Source organism: Cynoglossus semilaevis, chromosome 11 (assembly GCF_000523025.1).
Source record: "Cynoglossus semilaevis isolate Cse_v1.0 chromosome 11, Cse_v1.0, whole genome shotgun sequence".
Lineage (NCBI taxonomy): Eukaryota > Metazoa > Chordata > Actinopteri > Pleuronectiformes > Cynoglossidae > Cynoglossus > Cynoglossus semilaevis.
Genome location: NC_024317.1, coordinates 3,630,896 through 3,648,673, shown reverse-complemented (window position 1 = coordinate 3,648,673; position 17,778 = coordinate 3,630,896). Strand labels below are relative to the sequence as shown.

General features: G+C 42.3%; 2 protein-coding genes across 7 annotated transcripts in view; one reads left to right on the top strand and one right to left on the bottom strand.

Moving 5' to 3' along the window:
• eefsec (eukaryotic elongation factor, selenocysteine-tRNA-specific) overlaps positions 1-17,778 on the top strand; it is a 100,890-nt gene that overhangs the window by 64,201 nt on the left and 18,911 nt on the right. The gene's annotated exons all lie outside the window — the stretch shown is intronic.
• gata2b (GATA binding protein 2b) lies at positions 7,852-17,646 on the bottom strand. The gene is made up of 6 exons (XM_008319965.3): positions 17,448-17,646; positions 16,805-17,232; positions 15,339-15,950; positions 12,915-13,060; positions 10,346-10,471; positions 7,852-9,362 (listed from the first exon to the last, which is right to left on the bottom strand). The coding sequence occupies exons 2-6, from the start codon at positions 17,025-17,027 to the stop codon at positions 9,141-9,143; spliced, it is 1,329 nt and encodes a 442-aa protein (XP_008318187.1). The 5' UTR covers positions 17,028-17,232; positions 17,448-17,646; the 3' UTR covers positions 7,852-9,140.

The window sequence follows — 17,778 nt, the reverse complement described above, 5'->3', positions numbered from 1 at the left end:
TATATACAAATATATATATATATACAAATATATATATACATATATACAAATATATATATACATATATACAAATATATATATACATATATATATATTGCACATATATACATATTACAGGAACAGTTGTTCATGTTAGTTACAGCTGCCTTTTTAAAAAAAAGAAACAGTCGTTTCCATGGTAACGTCACGACAAATCGACAAATGAGTGAGAAATAGTGAAAATCAAACTAAACTGTAACTTTTCCTTTTCATCAGTTGAATCATTATCTGTGAGATCATCATCATCATCATTATTGTAGCCTATTTGCTGGGTTTTGTGTGTGTGTGTTGGTGTGTGTGTGTGTGCGCTTGGGCTCCAATTAAGTTAAACTGTTGAGGAAACACACACACATTGTCCTCGGGCTCATTGACTTGTAGCAGCTGCGAATGCCTGCAGTGATGTCTGTTCACATAAACTGCCTCCTCTGGAGGCGACAAAACAGCCCCATTATACCCCGGCTGTACAGGGGACAATACAGCAGGGTGTTGTGGCCTCCACCACAATGGCAGTGAAATTAAAGATGTGACGGAGCTGGTGGAGAGGGCTGAGAGGTGAAGCCTCGGTGAGGTCGGGGGGGCATCAGCTGAGTTAGACACATTCAACCTATCCCTGTCCGTCACTCTCTTGTTTTTTCTTCTTCTTTCTTTCTTTCTTTCTTTCTTTTTTTTTTCCTCTGACTCTTTTTCTCTCAAGTGCTCACATCCAGGTCTCCAGTTTCTTCTGGCCCGGTTTCCAGCCGTGGCCCCACCTTAGTGTGTGAAAGTTGTTCTGTTTGCGGTTGCATCTCTGCGTCACAGAAAACCTCTTTTCTTTTTTTTTCTTTTTTTTTTAAGTGATGGAGCTGGAGCCCACTGACAAAGAGCCAAATGATGGGAAATGTGTGGGAAAATTAAAACCCACCTGTGTGTATTCTCACTTCATACATGACACATGAAAGTGCAGTAAAAGAAAAAAAAAATCTTAGAAAGGACAAAGAGTGTAGTATACTGAAAGTTCGGTTACTGAGGAGAGAGTTTTTTTGTTTGTCTCCTTTTTCTGCCGTATAAAAAGACCGACCAGTTCATCTTCATCTTCACCAGGGTCCAAACTTTCTAGCAAAAATTTTATGGAGAAAAAAAAAAACTCTACTGCATGGACTTTAGTAAACTCTTTTTACACTCCCACGGACCATACAAAAGGACTTGGTGGGCCACATTTGGCCCCCGGGCCATGATTTTGGCATATATTTATGTTGAGCAACAATATTTTATTTTTGGTAACCCTGCTTTTTATAATTGTTAATTTAACCACACTTCCATAATTGATTTTTTAAAATATACTGTATATACGAATATATTTCAAAATAAACAGTAAAGTTATAAGTGAGAAATAAAAAACAGAAATATTTAAATTATAACAAATACTAGTTTTTACTAGTTTTACTAGCGACAGTATGAAGAGATATTTGGAAAATCATGTTTTTCCACAGATGTGAGGAAAGCTTTAAAAGACAAATCTGGAAAAGTAAAAAAAAAAAAAATGGAAAGAACCAAAGCAATAAAAAGGAGAGGAAATGAAAAGCAGCTGGATGGTGACGGACGATAAGAGATGCACTTGTCAGAAAGACAATCAGGTGGAATTAAAAAGGAGTGAGGACGAGAAGAGAAGGAAGACCAGGATTAAAACGACACGTCAGAAAACAGAGGTCGGTGATTCCTGAGTTCGGTCTGTTGTGATGATGTCCGTTGTTGTCGGGGCTGTAGAGATCATCAGCTCATCTACAGGAGTAGAGATCATCACCTCATCTACAGGACACGTTCACTACTGACGTTGACCATTTTATTTGTTCAGTCCAGTGGTCTTTACAGCAGCATCAACTCAAAACTGTATTAAAATAACAGATCGAAATGGAGGAGCGTCTGAAGAGGGAATATTTTAAGGTGTAAAGTAGGCAACATTTCACAAATATTATTACAGATATATTATATTTCTGTGATCAAATTATATTTGTGATATTATCCATCCATGCATTTTTGTCCACTTATCCGATACCGGGTCGTGGGAGAGGTGAACCCTGGGGGTTCCACACCATTTGTGATATTATTATTATTTACATTTTGTTATTTTTGAACCTGGAGAAAGTAATACCTAGTTCTTTACTGTGAACTGTGACATCATCAGTGGGCGTGTCTTACTTTATGTTAAAAAAAAACAAAAAAGAATAACAATAAAAAAGCAGTGACTGATGGTGAACATGAGAGCGAACATGGTGGAAAAAAAACAACAATGTGCCACGGGTCCAGAACCAATCAGATGCCATGAAATGGAGACATTCACCCTTTCATTTTTTTTTTCTCCTCTTGTCCACATGCGTCGATTATGAACTACATGTGGCCCGCGGTCCACAGAAGGAGCCCGTGGGCCACAGCTGACCATCCTTTTCTTGCCGTCCTCCTTCCCTTCCTTCTCTTTTTCTCTCTGGTTTTTGTGTCTCACCCTCTGGGCCCCCGTCGTCCTCACAGCGGTGAGACTGCAGGCCCCGGTGAGATCAGATGAGAGGCGACGTTAACAGCAGAGACACTTGGCCCTGCAGCAGAAATGATTATCTTCACTGTCAGGAGACGCGGTCGTCACAGGACACGAGACACAGCAGTGTTTACAAATAGAGATACGGCATTATTCCTGCTCGGCAGTGAGAGTGAAATGGATCTGTTTGTGTTTTACAGTGTAATAATATGAAATTACAGCAGCCTTTGTTCAGCCAGGTATAGAAACGCTGATTCAAATCTCTTTTTACGTTTCGTTTTATCTTCTCTTCTCCGGGGATGTGGTCCAGGGGGGGCGGCGCACCAACGTTCTCACACGCTGCCGTAAAAATCCATATCCATTTAATATGAACTGTTCATTATAGTTATGTTTAATATACTGTCAGACGGTGGGGTGAGGGCAGGGGTGAGGGCAGGGGTGACAACTGATACAGTAATTATCTGATGAATAACGTGGTTTAATAATGTGATGAAATGACACTCACTAACAGATTTATTGGTCTTTTATTGGTCGCGGTTAAGCTGCGTTAAGCTAGTCTTTCACTTTGACAAATATGCAAGCTCAGGGGTGTCAAACATACGGCCCGTGGGCCAAAACCGGCCCGCTTGGGGTTTAAATCCTGGCTCGCTTGATTAGTTTTGAAGGACTTCATGTTCAGGAAATGTTTTGTAAAATTAAATATGAAGATTTATCTAATTTTATTTTGCATGAAAATTAAGGGAAAAAAGACGACATTTTTTGTTATTTATAGGTGATTATGTTGTGATTGTACTGGTCCGGCTCACTTGATATCTAATTAGGATGTATTAGGTCTGTGACCCAAAATGAGTTTGATTCCCCTTGTATGATGACATCACACCCATGCCCCTAATTTGGGAATGTTTACAACCAGGAAGTGGAGAAATCCACAACCAGCGGTTAATTTCCATCGATTTGTCGTCTTTGTCTTCACATGTTGCTGATGACGGCGTCAGATTAATACTAAACTCCAGGTCCTGTCATATTTTAACGTCAGCGCCATCTATGTAGCGTATGAATAACATCCAACCCTGATGTTTACGCTGTCAAAGAATGACTCGCTGTGTTGTTTGACTTTTTACAGCTGTGTGACGCAGACCCAGCCTAGAGCCTCGGGTTTCGCTCCGACACCTTCATGTTCATTTGTAGAAAGTTGATAATTGAAAGAGCGTGTTTATTAATAATGAGGTAATTGATTTAATTAAAAGTCAGGATTAAATACCTAGTGTAAACAAACAAACAAACAAACAAACCCATTTTCTCTTCCTAACCCAATTGAAAATGATGACAATCAGTAACAATAATGGAATAATATTTTATACAAAATACGATTAGTGAAGGACTAATATCTCAAATCAAGCCTTTAATAATTAGTTAGTGTTAATAAGCTGGAAAATCAAATTAAAAAATGTCACCCAGGTAACGTTATTATTATTATTATTATTATTATTATCAACAACTGAACAGTTCAGGAGATGAAAAACATTGGCTGTTGAAGGAAAACAAATTCAATACATTTAAATAATAAAACAGCCAGTTTACAGTTAGATTCACCGACTCAGGAAAACCTCTGTGTCCAGACTGTGATCCAGAACCAGAACTGGACCTGAACTTCACACGTTTCTGTGTCAAACCAGTAAAGTTCATGTCATGTATGAAGAGACGCTGACGTTCCTGTGTCCAGTAGGGTGAGCGTCATGAGGCGAGCCATGATTGGCTGACAACTGTGAAAGTGGTTCCACGGTGAAGCGGTTAGCCCGCCTGCCTCGGAGTCCTGGGTTCAATTCCCAGAGAGACCACATGCTTGATGCCTACGAGGTTCAGCCCTGCTGCAGCAGATCTTTATTTCCCAGTTTTAAACTTTCACATGTGAGATCTGGAGATCGCAGTTCCACTGACTGCGTGACAGAGCTCAGTTTGTCGTGGCGTTTCCCGATTCCTCCATTAGACCTACATTCCCTGATTTGACCAGAATAATAGGGACAATTCTTGTCAATAAAACACAAAACACTTAGATAGCATTACAACTTTGTTCTGCAAAATAATCAGTGCGGTTAAAAAAAAACGGGACATTTAAACCTTTAGCAGTAAGTGTGTATTGTTGCTCCATTGTGCGACGGTGCATTGATCTTGGCCATAGTCGCTGTACTGTATATGGGCCAGTGGAAGAGCATCGTACCTGCGTGTTTTGTCCCTCCCTCCTTAGTTCTTTCCCTCCCGGCCTAGATACCCCGCCTCTCAGATTTCCTGAGGGTAGAGCCCTGGGCTTTTTGTCAACTGTGTTATAAGATAGTGGGGCCCAGACGCCCAGTCCCTGGGGCCCTAACACGCAGGACATTAGCCGAGTGCTTCGGTGCAGCTCTGTGGAGCAGATGCGTTTCTCCCTCCCTCTCTGCTCCTGGAGCCCCCCCCCCTCCCCCCCTTCTTCCCGCTTTCATTGGTGCAACAGGCAGAAGAAAAGAGGCGATTGTTTGGAGACAAGAGGGATGAATTTGTCTGCCTCAGACAGCAGAAGAAAAGCAGTTTGAAAGAGACTGTCAGTGGCCGTGGATCAGGTGGTTGGAGGGTGTCCCACTTCTCAGGGAGAACGCTCTGCATGTCAGCGGGATCGGAGCTCCATCGCAAATCTGCGGTTACGCTCACGGCGAGTCATGTGGCGCCTGCAGAAACCGCGATAACTGTAACAACGTTGGTCATCCTGCTGTGGAGACTCGCACGTGTGTGTGTGTGTGTGTGTGTGTATTTGTAATTTATGTCACTTGACTTGTTGTTCATTTTCATCCTGATGAAGTATCCAACACCTTTGGTTCTCGACCCCACTACAAAAGTGTCCCCCAGGTCAACACCAGGGTGAATAATCTGAGGGTTTGTTGATGTGACCGGTCTGTTTCACCTACGTCTCTCTCTGTATTTGAATTGATCTGACACAGCTCTCATCCCGTGTTTGTCAAATACCGGTCTTATCTGTCATTCTAGGAGGCAGGAGTATCGACGTTGTACTTCCTTGACCACGGTCATGGTCACAGGGAAAATAATATCATGCGTTCTGCTGCTGATTTTCCCATCGACAGTAGTGTCCCCCAGTTTGGAACGACGACCTCGTTCTTCCGTCTTCAAACATAAAACAAAAAAATCCACTTCTCTCTTGTTTCATCACCGTTAGAACTCCCTGCCCTCTCCCCTCCCCTCTCCTCCCCTTCTCTCCCCCGTGCTCTCTCCTCTGAACTCCAGTAGAAATCCAAACACTTCTTTTGATTCCACTAATTGAATTTTGTAGAAGAACAGAGGAGGGAGAACCTGTGTTATATTCCAGCCTATAATTCTCACTTATGAGCTGATGTGAGATAACCCCCCCCCAACCTCCCACCCGTCCTCAGAGATGTGCCTCACAGATTTGGTTCTTTAATGCTCCGTTCTTCGCTCCATTTATGGCCAGTATCGCTCTCTCCTCGTGTCATATTTTTCCGTATAACGTGACATTTTTAGAGCGGCAGTAAATAAGTGAATCCAAGCAGTCGGGCATGAGTGACACCGTAAGTGCATCCAGGGTCAGAGGTCAGGGAAGGGGCCGCACGCCGTCCTCATGTTGGCGCTGTGACCAGTGCGGTATCAGGCCTCAGAGCTCAGGGAGTTGGACGAGTCTTCGTTTAGAAACGCGGGTCGGCGACACACTCTGTCATAATTGGAACAGAGGATCTTAAGACTTAAAAAAAGGTCGTTGAAGTCTCTGTGTGGGAGGGGCCTCCATTTTGAGGTGAACTGATATCAGGTCTGGGTATTAAGATTGGGTAATAAGGATCATCCTCCGGCGGCTGCTTCTTTTCCACCACTGAACTCACCAGTGGGGTTTGAACTTGGTTAAAAAAAAACTTTTAATAAAATAAATAAATACCTGAAGTAAAGGAAAAATGAGACGTGTCTCCATCCACGTCACGGTGGTGAAGATATTCAGAGAATCCAGAGAAATCTGTGTCGAGGCCAAAGGTAGAACCCACTGCTGAATGTGCATGAACTATGAGCCCTCGAACGACAAACTTGGTCGTATCGACAACAAGTTGTTACCTGAATAAACCCAAGACCGTTTCAACAAAACGTCTGTTTGATCGTACAAATAAACAACAGTTTAAAGAAGAGACGACGAAGAGACGAAAAAGATCATTGTTTTTTTTTTTTTAAGGAATAGAATGAAAAGTTAAAATAAGCCTTTGTCGTCGTTGAAGTCAACTCTTTGACTACATCGCCGTGGGATTAGAACCTGTGTGCGGCGGGTTAACAATGAGACAGTCTATTTCATAAGAGCATTACCAGTGAGCAGATGCAACTGGTTAATCACACGTGGGAACATATGTCTCCACCTGATCACTTTCTGTCAACAACTCTAATCCTCGCTGGGCGGGGACTTCAGTCATTTTACCAAGGTTTGGAACCTTCAACTGAAAGAAGAAACATAAATATTTTCACTTTGTTTATCTTTTACTTCTTCCAGGGTGGTTCAGAGCAGCCATCAGGTGGCAGCAGTGTACACCCTGGGCAGTTTGTTAGTCAATCATTCCATCAGGTGGCAGCAGTGTACACCCTGTTAGTCAATCATAAAACTACGTGCAAAAAAAACAAACTAGAATTCTACTTTTTTAACTTAAAGTTAGGTTTGCCTCATGTAAAGTAGAGCATTTTGAGAGAATTAAAACGACTTTATTTCTTTAAAAAAGAAAAGTTCCATCAAGTTTTCATCAAGTTTTCATCAAGTTTTCATCAACCGTCAGGTTTTATATCATTTTCCACAGAGAAAAACAGCTGTGTGGGTCTAGAACGTTCTAAAGACATAAAGAATGAGGGAAAATTCCTCTGTGGCTTCGTCGCTGACCTGTGATCAGTTTCTAATTCAAACACAGCGGTCGGTTTTCCCTCTGACTGAATATAAAAATAAAGTTCCTCAGTCACCGGTGGAAGGATTAAATGGTTTTTTAATAACAACATATCCAATAAATGTTCACTTTTTTTTCTGGAAAGGTTATAAAGTGACGACCTGCGTTCTGTCTGTCAGGATGTTGGAGGTGATCGATGAACACGGCGTGAGTTCAGGAGCAGAAGGAGCAAAACACTAACTTAAAACCTCTACACACAAATTAGCTAACAGTTAGAACAGCTAACAGAAAATGTTACAGAGGATTTTCATTCCAAAGATCACATCACGAGTCGTTGGTGAAACCTGTGATATAAAAACGCTGTGAATCGTTGGTGTTTAGGTATTGAACAGAAGGAGCAGATTGGATGATGAACTCGATTTCTTTATTTCGTATGAGTATAAATGTCGACCAGCTCAGAGAGAAACCACATCAGCTAAAAATATATTCATAACTGGGATAGCAGTATCCATAAGATTCAGGTGATATATTCAAAGAACACAGGCAGTAAAAATAAATTATCTGAATAACAATAATAACCATTATAACAATAATTATAATAAACAGTGTCAAATTAGGGTTTCCATAAAGACTTTTGTTTTTGCTCATTTCTTTTGGGGAAAAAACGATTTCTTCAAAAGTGTCCATGAGCCAAATAATAATAATAAAATAATAATAATAATAATTAAAAAAAAAGAGATCCAGCACATCTTTGTTGTGAGTGTGAGCGCTGCTCTGTGACACACAGCCGCGCCTCCACTCACAGTCCACCGTATTTACAATATTCACAGTTATATAGACCACATCACAGACAGTCGGGAAACCAGTGGAGGTTGTTGGAGCAAAACTGTGAGCTGTGGTGACGTTTTTATTTCATTTACACGACCGTGTCCCTGGTTGACGGGAGGCAGAAGATTTCACCACAAATAACTCAAGACCTATTTCCAGGAAAGTTGCTTTTCTTTCTAGAAATGTGACCCAAAAAAAAAAATTTGAATGTTTCATATTTCATTTTCTTTGTTAAACCGTTTGAAAACGTTACTTTTATCAGACTTTATTAAAATAAAGACAAAGTTTTAGTTTTTTTTATCAGTCCACGGTGTCAGACATTTTCAATCGCAGACAGATCTGGACTGCAGGCAGGTCAGTCGGTTGAACATGCACCGTGCTGCGGTGACTCGTACAGAATCCGACCGATGGTTGATGCTCCTTTCATGTCTTAATTCGACATCCAGACGTCATACCTTTGAACTTGCTAATCAAAGAAGCTACGAACAAAAACCAAACTCCGACGTTTGAAGTATAAAAGTTGTTACGATTTAACAAACAAGCAAGTAAAATATATACATTTGCCTGGACAAAATTTGTGGTAAAAAAAAAAAAATTTTTTTTTTGTGTGTTTTTAACTTTTCTGGAAACAGGAGTTGTAGTTATTTATAGATAGAATTTAAAAAAATGCAATTTGCTCCAACAATAATTTTAAAATCCAACATACAGTACCACCGTCATAACCAAGAAACAAGTACAATAAAGGTGCATGTCCATAACAGTGTCCCCCACGGTCCTTATATTGAGACCCCTTTACAGAAACAAGTAGCTCTATGCCATCCCCCCCCCTCCTCCCCCCTCCTCACCCACTAAGCCCTTGGCTGTCACCATGTTGGGTGGATTGGGGTGGGTGTAGGGAGCATGTGTCCAGCATGGCTGAAAGGTGGCAAGTGGCCCATGGACATGTGTCCGGCCAGAGAGGCAGCACTGAAGGGGGAGAACTCCTCGTAGCTGTCGCCGCCTCGCTTGCTCTTTTTGGATTTGTTGGACATTTTCCTGTTGCGAGTCTGTATTCCCTCCTTCTTCATGGTCAGAGGCCGGTTGACCTGTGGCAAAAAGAGCAGTTGGTTAGAGTCTCTTCTGTCATTGGCTCAAGGGCTACATGCTGATGTGTCCTTGTTCCAGGCCCTGAACCTGTTCTTTGATCCTGATACTTTTGCCGGTCGTGAGACAAATAGGGCTGATTGTCAGGTCTTGACCCAACGTTAAGAGATGTCAGTGTTCTGTTTTAGTCCGGCAGCGATACGGAAGCTAAGCTAATCCAGAAAACTACTAGCTTAAAGTTTAGACCAGTGTTTCCCAAACATTTTTTCTGGGGACCCACAAACCTTCGCGAACCAAGTCAATAGACATTATTCGTAAACTCCTGGGAAACATGATGTGAGACAATCCAAAAAAAATAAAAATAAATCTCTTGCGACCCATTTAAGGGTCGCGACCCAGACTTTGGGAAACAATGGTTTAGACGACAGGAAAACAGATGTATTTTCTTCCTGGTTTCCAAACTATATGTTGGTGATTAATGATCATTACTTTGATTTTTTTCATTAGTGGAAGTGACCCATGTTGCATTACATTTGGAAAAATATTTTGTGCATATTTGGATGTGAGGTTCTGGGCAGTTGGGCTGCATTTTGTTTTGCATTCATCACTTGTCGATATCTAACGTCAAGGCTACGTGTTAGAACTGACCACAGGTTAGCTTCACCACGTCGTACGTGTACATTTATACGCGACGTTGGCTCTGTTTTTCCCAGGATTTATTGACTACCGTATGCCGCATCAACAATGAAGTCCTTGAACACTGGCACCACTAACTCACTGATCGGTATCAACTAATGCCTGCAGTCTGAATATGTTGGTAGGAAAGCCTCGCAGTCCCACTTAACCAGTCTGACCTTTGTGACACAGGGGATTAAGTCTGCCATGGAAACAATAAAGAAAGAAAACACCAACAACCCCTCTCTCTCTCCCCCCCCCCCCCCCCCCCTCTCTCTCTCTCTCTCTCCCTCAGTATTTGCAGACTTACGTTATGTAGTTTGTAGTACAGGCCGCAGGCGTTGCACACTGGGTCACCATTTGCATTGCGCCGCCACAGTGTGGTAGTGGTCGTCTGACAGTTAGCACAGCAGGTGCCTGCTCGTCTGGCCGCAGACTGTGGAGAAACATAGGAATGGGTTTAAAGGAGGGGGTGACCTGAGGGGGGCGGAGGGGGGGTCAACGACACAACCTGAAACGTATTTCTGCACAAACTTTAACCTGTGTCATTTTTTAAGTCATTCTTTGTTATTGTTATTATTGTAATTATTTATTTCATTTTTAGAAGTGATGGAGCTCAATGATATTAGTGTAAGTTGTTTCATAAGAGAGCGGAGCATCATAAGGTGAAATCAAGGTTGTTTCATAAGAGAGCGGAGCATCATCAGGAGATTTAATGGATCAAAAACGTTAGAAATTGATACATTTGATCGTTTTTACCTGGCAAACAAAACCACTGTGCAAAACTGCTGCTGCAGTAAAGAATAAATTCCATTCCATCATTATTTTAAATATTGTTTTAAATGCATTTTCTTCATATTTGGTGCAGCCGATCAGACTCCGCTGTGTTTTCATCATTTCTCCAGATAAACACAGGGAGCCACAAATGATGACAGCAAATATACTGTGACTTATTTGAAGGTGGGCCGTGTACTGGTGAAGTACTCTTAGCATTTTTTTTTCTTTTCACATAAATCAATGCATTCATTTATTTCGGGCCTGTTTGTGAACATGATTCATTTCCTCACGCTGCTTCACCACCAGTTCTAGGATGAAGGTTGTTGACTCTGTACGGAGGCCATTACATGAGGTGTTTTTATTTATTTAAATATATGTATTTTTCAAGTTATCTTTAAAAAACCTGGGAAAATATAGATATAGATTTAAATATATGTATTTTTCAAGTTATGTTTAAAAAACCGGAACATATATATATATTATAGTAATTATTATTTAATACTTCCGTTGACAGTATTTCTGTGCAGTACTGGACTATAAATGAGACAAAGGTGCCCTTTTTGCTCCGTGCCCATCTGCAGTGAAAGCCTCGCTACGCCACTGGTGATGGAGACGTCCATCAGGTCCCCGTCTCCTCCAGTCTGTCTCTCTGTCTCTGTTCTCTCCACTTTCTCTGAGCCACAGTCCAGAGGAAGCGGCCACTGGCCCCGCTGCTTTATCTGGACCGGTCAGATATATCCGGATAGGAAACCAGTGGAGGCTGCAGCCTCTGAACACGAGCTGCCCTGCAGCGGTGCGGGCCCCGTCACAGCAACACGGAACCCTGCTCTGATATATGGCTGCATTATATACCGCGTTAACGGTTAACTCAGCAGCAGGGCCACGCTGACAGTAGTACTGCAGTATTATATAAAGTACTGTGTATTTAATCGACCAGCGACATATAATAATAATAATTTTTAAAAAAAAGTTTTATCCACGCGTCGCACCCTAACGGCTCATGCGCTCTTTAAATTTATGATTTACTTGTTTAAATATATATATTTTTTTCCTCCCTATAAACCCATTGGTTTAAATGTTATGCTTTAATTCCATTCGCTGTTGTATTTCTGTCGTGTGTCACAGCCGTGTTTTATTGCGCTGGCAGCTCGGTGTTGTTAATGAGGCCTGTGCTGATTTAATGAGCGGCCGCCGGTTTAGTTTTTTAAACCCGGCCGCCTTCCTGCTGCAGCTTCCACAAACACAACTGTTGCAACAGTCACGCAATCCAGTGTAAGGACCCCGCTCTTTATCTGTCATGTTATAATTTGACGTCTTTGTCGTGTCTTTCTGGATACAAGACAAAAACTGTTTGAACATAAAAAAAAAGAAAAAAAAGGCGTTTTTATTTAGGTCTGAAGTGATGGATTTTAGCAGCTTCTTTTTTTTTTTTTTTTTAGTTAAACACTATTTGAAATGGCTTTATCTGAAAATGTTCCTTTATTTTTCTTCTCCACTGCTCTTAAAATCACCAAGGTTTAAACTTGTTTTTCTTTTTCTTTTTTTTAACTCAGATGAACCTAACACAAAATGTGTCTTTATTCATTTTTCTACTCAAATAAATCTAAATGTCTTCTGTCAGAGAAGAGAAAGACACAACTGTGTGTTAAAGCCACAAAAAAAATAAATAAAAAAATAATAACTCAATTTTTTTGGAGATTTCATCGACTCTCATTCACAGTTGTAGATAAGAAAAGAATAACCTGGAACGTGCAGCAGCAGCAGCAGCAGCAGCAGCAGCAGCAGCAGCAGCAGCAGAGAGTTTATGAGTTTCTGTGGCTGCTGCTATCAATGACAATATCAGAAGTAGCAGTAATAACGATAACAGCAGCAGCAGAGATGGTCTGCTGACAGGCCCGGCTCACGGGGCCAAGAGGTGAACTACAAACACAATACCTGGAAGCTGATTGGGAAAATATAACTTTCCTGGCATTGTACAGCCTCCCTCCCTCCCCCGACTCCCCTCCACCCTGCCTTACACCTTACACTACTTTATTTACTGCCCCCCCACTACACACACACACAGCTCCATGGAGCCGCGGCTGGACGGACGTGGGACTCACCAGCCTGCGTTTGGGTTTGATGAGTGGTCTGTTCTGGCCGTTCATCTTGTGGTACAGGCCGCAGGCGTTGCACAGGTAGTGTCCAGTGCTGTCGCGTCTCCACAGAGGCGTGGAGGTGGCGCCGCAGTTCACACACTCACGGCCCTCTGAGGAGAAACACAGAGTGACATCTGTGAAACCAAATGTGACAGCGTGTGTTAGCGCTGCGTGCAGAGACGTCAGGTCCACAGGCATAAAAAAAAACAAAAACATTTCATTGTGTGCGTTCATCACCGCAGGTGTTCAACAACTCTAGTTCAGTGTGTGCCGTGGAAAAATTTAAATTTTGAAAACTATTATTTATTTACTGCGTTTTTCTTTGCTGGTCAAAGCATGAAAGGCCGAACAGTTAAATACTCGACTGCTAGGTGGCAGCAGATAGCTGTGAAAACTAAAAAAAAAAGATAATCAGAGCTGTTGAAGAAGATCTTTGTGTGAGTGTCTTTCTTCAATTCCTGCCGGTATATCAGTGTTGTCTTCAACCAAACAGGCCGAGGTTTTAGTCAATGCTGAAGATTCTTCTATTTCATTACGTATACGTTTGGTGAGATTTCTGTTTGGTGGTGTGCCGTGGGTTTTTTTTTTTTTCTTCCTGATGATATATATGTGTTGTGGTTAAAAACGGTTGGGAAACACTGGTCTAGTTAACGATAGCAGATGCAGCTGCAGATTGAAGCTCCTTTCAGTGGTCATATGGTTATTGGTTTCTATGAATGTCAAATTAATTCCTCAATTTTTATGAAAAGTCCCTGCCACGAAAACTCATCAGTCAATAAATATTCCCGAATCTCCTCTTTTAGATTTCTCTGTTGGTGACATCACAGCAGACACTTAGTCTCCCAAACAAAGATGTCATTGAAGGCAGCAAAAAAAACAAAACCAAAACCAAAACAAAACACATTTTGCAGCCATTTGTGAAGTCGTCTCCAGTTTCATACACACACAGCAGCTCACGTTACCTGCTGCGGTGAAATAGTTAGTTATAGAACACAAGCCAGTTTGAAGCTGGAAGTGTCCCGGTGTGTAATCAAATGACAATCAGGGCAATGTCTTAATGTCCCTCAGATGTAACAGAGAAGCAACTCTGGCCTAAATACTGAGGCTTTGGCTCCGTGCACCTGCGGATCCTCCTTTCACACCTCTGGGCTGGATCCAGCTCAGTGTTCTGCTGCAGCCAGATCAGGCATAATTACAGAGTCACGGTTTAACAAAAAGAAGATTATGGTCCTCTCTCTCTCTCTCTCTCTCTCTCTCTGTGTGAGTGTGTGTGTTGGAGAACAGTGGAGTGAAGGCACAGACCTTTCAGAACATCCACGACACACGCGCGCCTCCATTATCATCTCTGCTACCAGTCATTTATTATTAGAATGTATTGCTCTAATTCAATTTCCTAAATTATCATTTCACACGTGATGATGACCAAATCACTGCACGCTGTCAAATGACGGCTGCACATCTGAGATGACACACACACACATAGAGAGAGAGAAAGAGAGAGAGACCTAAGAAGTATGTCATACACTAATGGTTTTATTAGCCATCATAAAGACACACTATTTGTTTGTTTTTTTGTGATTTAAAGTCAAACTGCACAGATCTGGCAACGTTACATTATAAGCCATAGTTGATTTTTTTTTACATTATGAGCCATAGTTGATTTTTTTAAATTTTTTTTAATGTATTTCTATCTAAATATATCCCTCAGTTATTTATTTTATGTGATTGGTCCAAAACAAAGACAGATTCACTCTGTGAGCTCATATAAAGAGCAGCTCAGTGTGAAATCACGTTAACAGAATGGTTTTATATTCAGTTCCTCATCAGCATCAACATTGATTTAAGTCGTAATTTCACATACAACTCAAACACAATGGAGCCTTTAATGAATCAATTCGTCTTCTTTCACTTTTATTTTTTCACCTCTCGTTGATTATTACTAATAATAACTGCCTGTTTATTTTGTGTAATGTTGATATATTCCCCATTATAAATCGTCTGGATTAATAGATTACGTGTATTTATACTAACAGTGTGTAATCAGTTAATTTTTTTTAAGGGGGAATTTACACAACAATAAAAGCCTATTTCAGATTCAAAGCCACGTCAAGATTCTCTCTTTATAGTGAAGTATCAGATTCAAAGCCCCGTCAAGATTCTTCTCTTTGGCCCCAGAATATTTATAGTGAAGTATTTTTCTACAAATGTAAGTTTTTACCAATAGGTGACGGTAATATGTGATTTTAATGAACATTTATTAAAATATCACTAGTACTGTATGTGGCATTGAGGATTGGACTATTGGTTATTTTATATCATTTATTACGGCTTTTTGTCGCTGGTGGTCGGGACTATGTTTTTTATTTGTCATCTGTCCCGGGGACTCACCGGTGCAGGAACGTGCCTTGCCTTTGTTTTTGGGGTTGAAGCTGGACGATGCTCCCAGGAGGCTGCCCGGGTGGAACAGGCTGCCGCCGTACTCGTGGGCAGCGGGGAGGGAGTAGGTCGGGTACGTGGGTATGGGGTGGTGGGTGGAGGGGGTCTGCGCGCTCATGGAGGCCAGGCTGCTCCTCAGCGGGCTGGAGCCCTCCATCTTCATCCCCTCCGTCAGCGACATTTGGTATTTGATAGATTCCTTCTCGTCCATTCTGCTGACGGAGGAGGAGGAGGGGGACGCGGCGCCCGGGTCTGGCGACACGTCCTTCGGCGGCGTCGGGGGGAACGTGTACAGGTGATGGGGGCTGCTGTGGGACGGCGGCGTTAACGACGGAGCGGAGACGGTGTTGGAGTTGCTGCTGCACGGGTAGACCGCGGAGAGGCCGCCGGGGGAGGCCGAGCCCGGGTGGTGGAGGCTGGGTTTGCTGAAGGGACTGACGGCCCAGGCGTTGTGGTGGTGGTGGTGGTGGTGAGCCGAGAGCGTGGCTTTGCCCCCGTCCAGCCACGAAATGCCCGGGCTGTGGATGAGGTGAGGCCGGCACACCTGAGTCCCCGTCAGTCGAGCTGAGAAAGAAGGCGACATAACGTTAGAAAAGACGACGTCTGCCTTCACTGCAGCGTTATTTATTTATTATTCATAATAATAATGTTTGTTTTTACAGCATCGAGGTTTTGGTGCAGGCGAGAAAAACACACAAAAAATATTATGCATATACACATATATATATATTTATACAGTTTTTCCGGTGCACTTCATGACACAAATGCATGACTCAAAATCCAAATATATTTTTTCATTTCTATTACTGATTCATTTGCATTTCTGACCTTTACCTCAGAATGACTTCTAGGAAATCTCCCTTGATTTTATTAAAATGACCCAAAAATGATGTCACCAAAATTATTTTAAAAAATATTTTAATTATTCCAATAAAGGATTTCATGTTTATTTTTTTTCTTTAACGCGACAAAATAATAAAAAACTAGATTTGTTTCGTTATTTTTCCGTGGAACTACACGTGTGGGATTTACAAAAACATTCAAATCGGGGTCATCAAAATAATGTTGCATATATTTTGATGACCGTGAATTAAAAAAAAATACATTTTGAAGATATCTAGGGAAATATATTTATATTTGTTTTTCCCTCCGGTTTGTGACTTGACCTGTCACATTGTTTTCATGTTATATTTTCTTTTTTCTTTAGAGAGAAAATAAGATAATTTGACTTATATTCCGGCTCTGTATATAACATTGACTCAATATAAATAATAATTCCCTCCATTTTGTAATTTTCTTTTCTTTTTTTTTACCGTCAGTTTTAGGCCAAACGTGTTTAGACAATTTATGCTGCAGATTTAAAATGGTCTCGACGAGACTCGGTGTGAATGAGTGTCGTCACGGAGGCTGCGTCTCACCGTGAGCCTGGCTGTAGGACACTCTGGCCCGGGCGGAGTTGTGGTAGTACGGGTTCCCCTGTGAGTCCAGGTGGTTAAAGAAAACATCCACCTCGTCCGGAGGCAGGAGCTGCGTCGTGGGCTCCATGTAGTTGTGACCCAGGCCTGGGTGGTGAGAGTCCGGGTGTTGTCCGTTGAGCACGGCGTGGTGCATCCAGCGAGGCTGATCCGCCGTCACATCCATGTCTGCGGCTTAGTCGGCGTCTCTTCCCGTGTGTGGTTGTAATTTTTATTTTTATTTTTATGTATTTCTTCTTCTTCTTTCCTTTACGTGGTCGTCACTGTGTCCATTGACAGACGCCTGGATGTTTTAACCGTATTCTCTGTAATCTCCCGTGTCGACGCGCGCTCCTCTTCAGGGCATCGAGTCCAGCCGGGACACATGAAACCTGCAACGAGCGGACATCAGATGTGAATATTTTAAAGGCGGAGGTGTAGAGCAGCCTGTTGTCTAAACACTCACACACACACTAACACACACGCGCTGCTGCGGTGCGTTCACTGACACACCACTCTTCCTGTCAGACTCCTCTCAGTCCCAGCGTAGACTCCGCTCAGTCCTGCCGCTCTTAATGTAAACAGTGCAACAGTTTTGCTCACAAACCTGCAGTGAAGCAGTGAAGTCAAAGTGCTGAGGCTCTGCAGTGTCGCTGCTGCTGCTGCTGCTGCTGCATCACCTCTGCTCCTGCTCCTACTGCTGCTGCTCCTGCTGCTGCTGCTGCGGCTGTCGGTCGGTGTTTGTCAGAGAAACTCCGTCCACTGGGACTAAAAGCAACACGTATGACTGTGGCTGACAGCGCCGGGCCAACCTTGTCAAGCTCCGGCGGGGGGAGCGGGGGGGGCGGAGTCTCCAATAAAGATACGGACTCCACCAATTGCAGGGCCGAACCTCGCCATGCAGAATAAAAAAAAAAAAAAAAAGGACAGAAAGACAC

Excerpts from the sequence above, each read along its gene's own strand:
- gata2b (XM_008319965.3), bottom strand. The coding sequence starts at position 17,027 with ATGGATGTGACGGCGGATCAGCCTCGCTGGATGCACCACGCCGTGCTC. Across the intron at positions 13,061-15,338 it reads CAAGGCACGTTCCTGCACCG|AGGGCCGTGAGTGTGTGAAC; the intron begins GTGAGTCCCCGG and ends GTTTCTCCTCAG. Across the intron at positions 10,472-12,914 it reads TCAAACCCAAACGCAGGCTG|TCTGCGGCCAGACGAGCAGG; the intron begins GTGAGTCCCACG and ends GTTTCTCCACAG.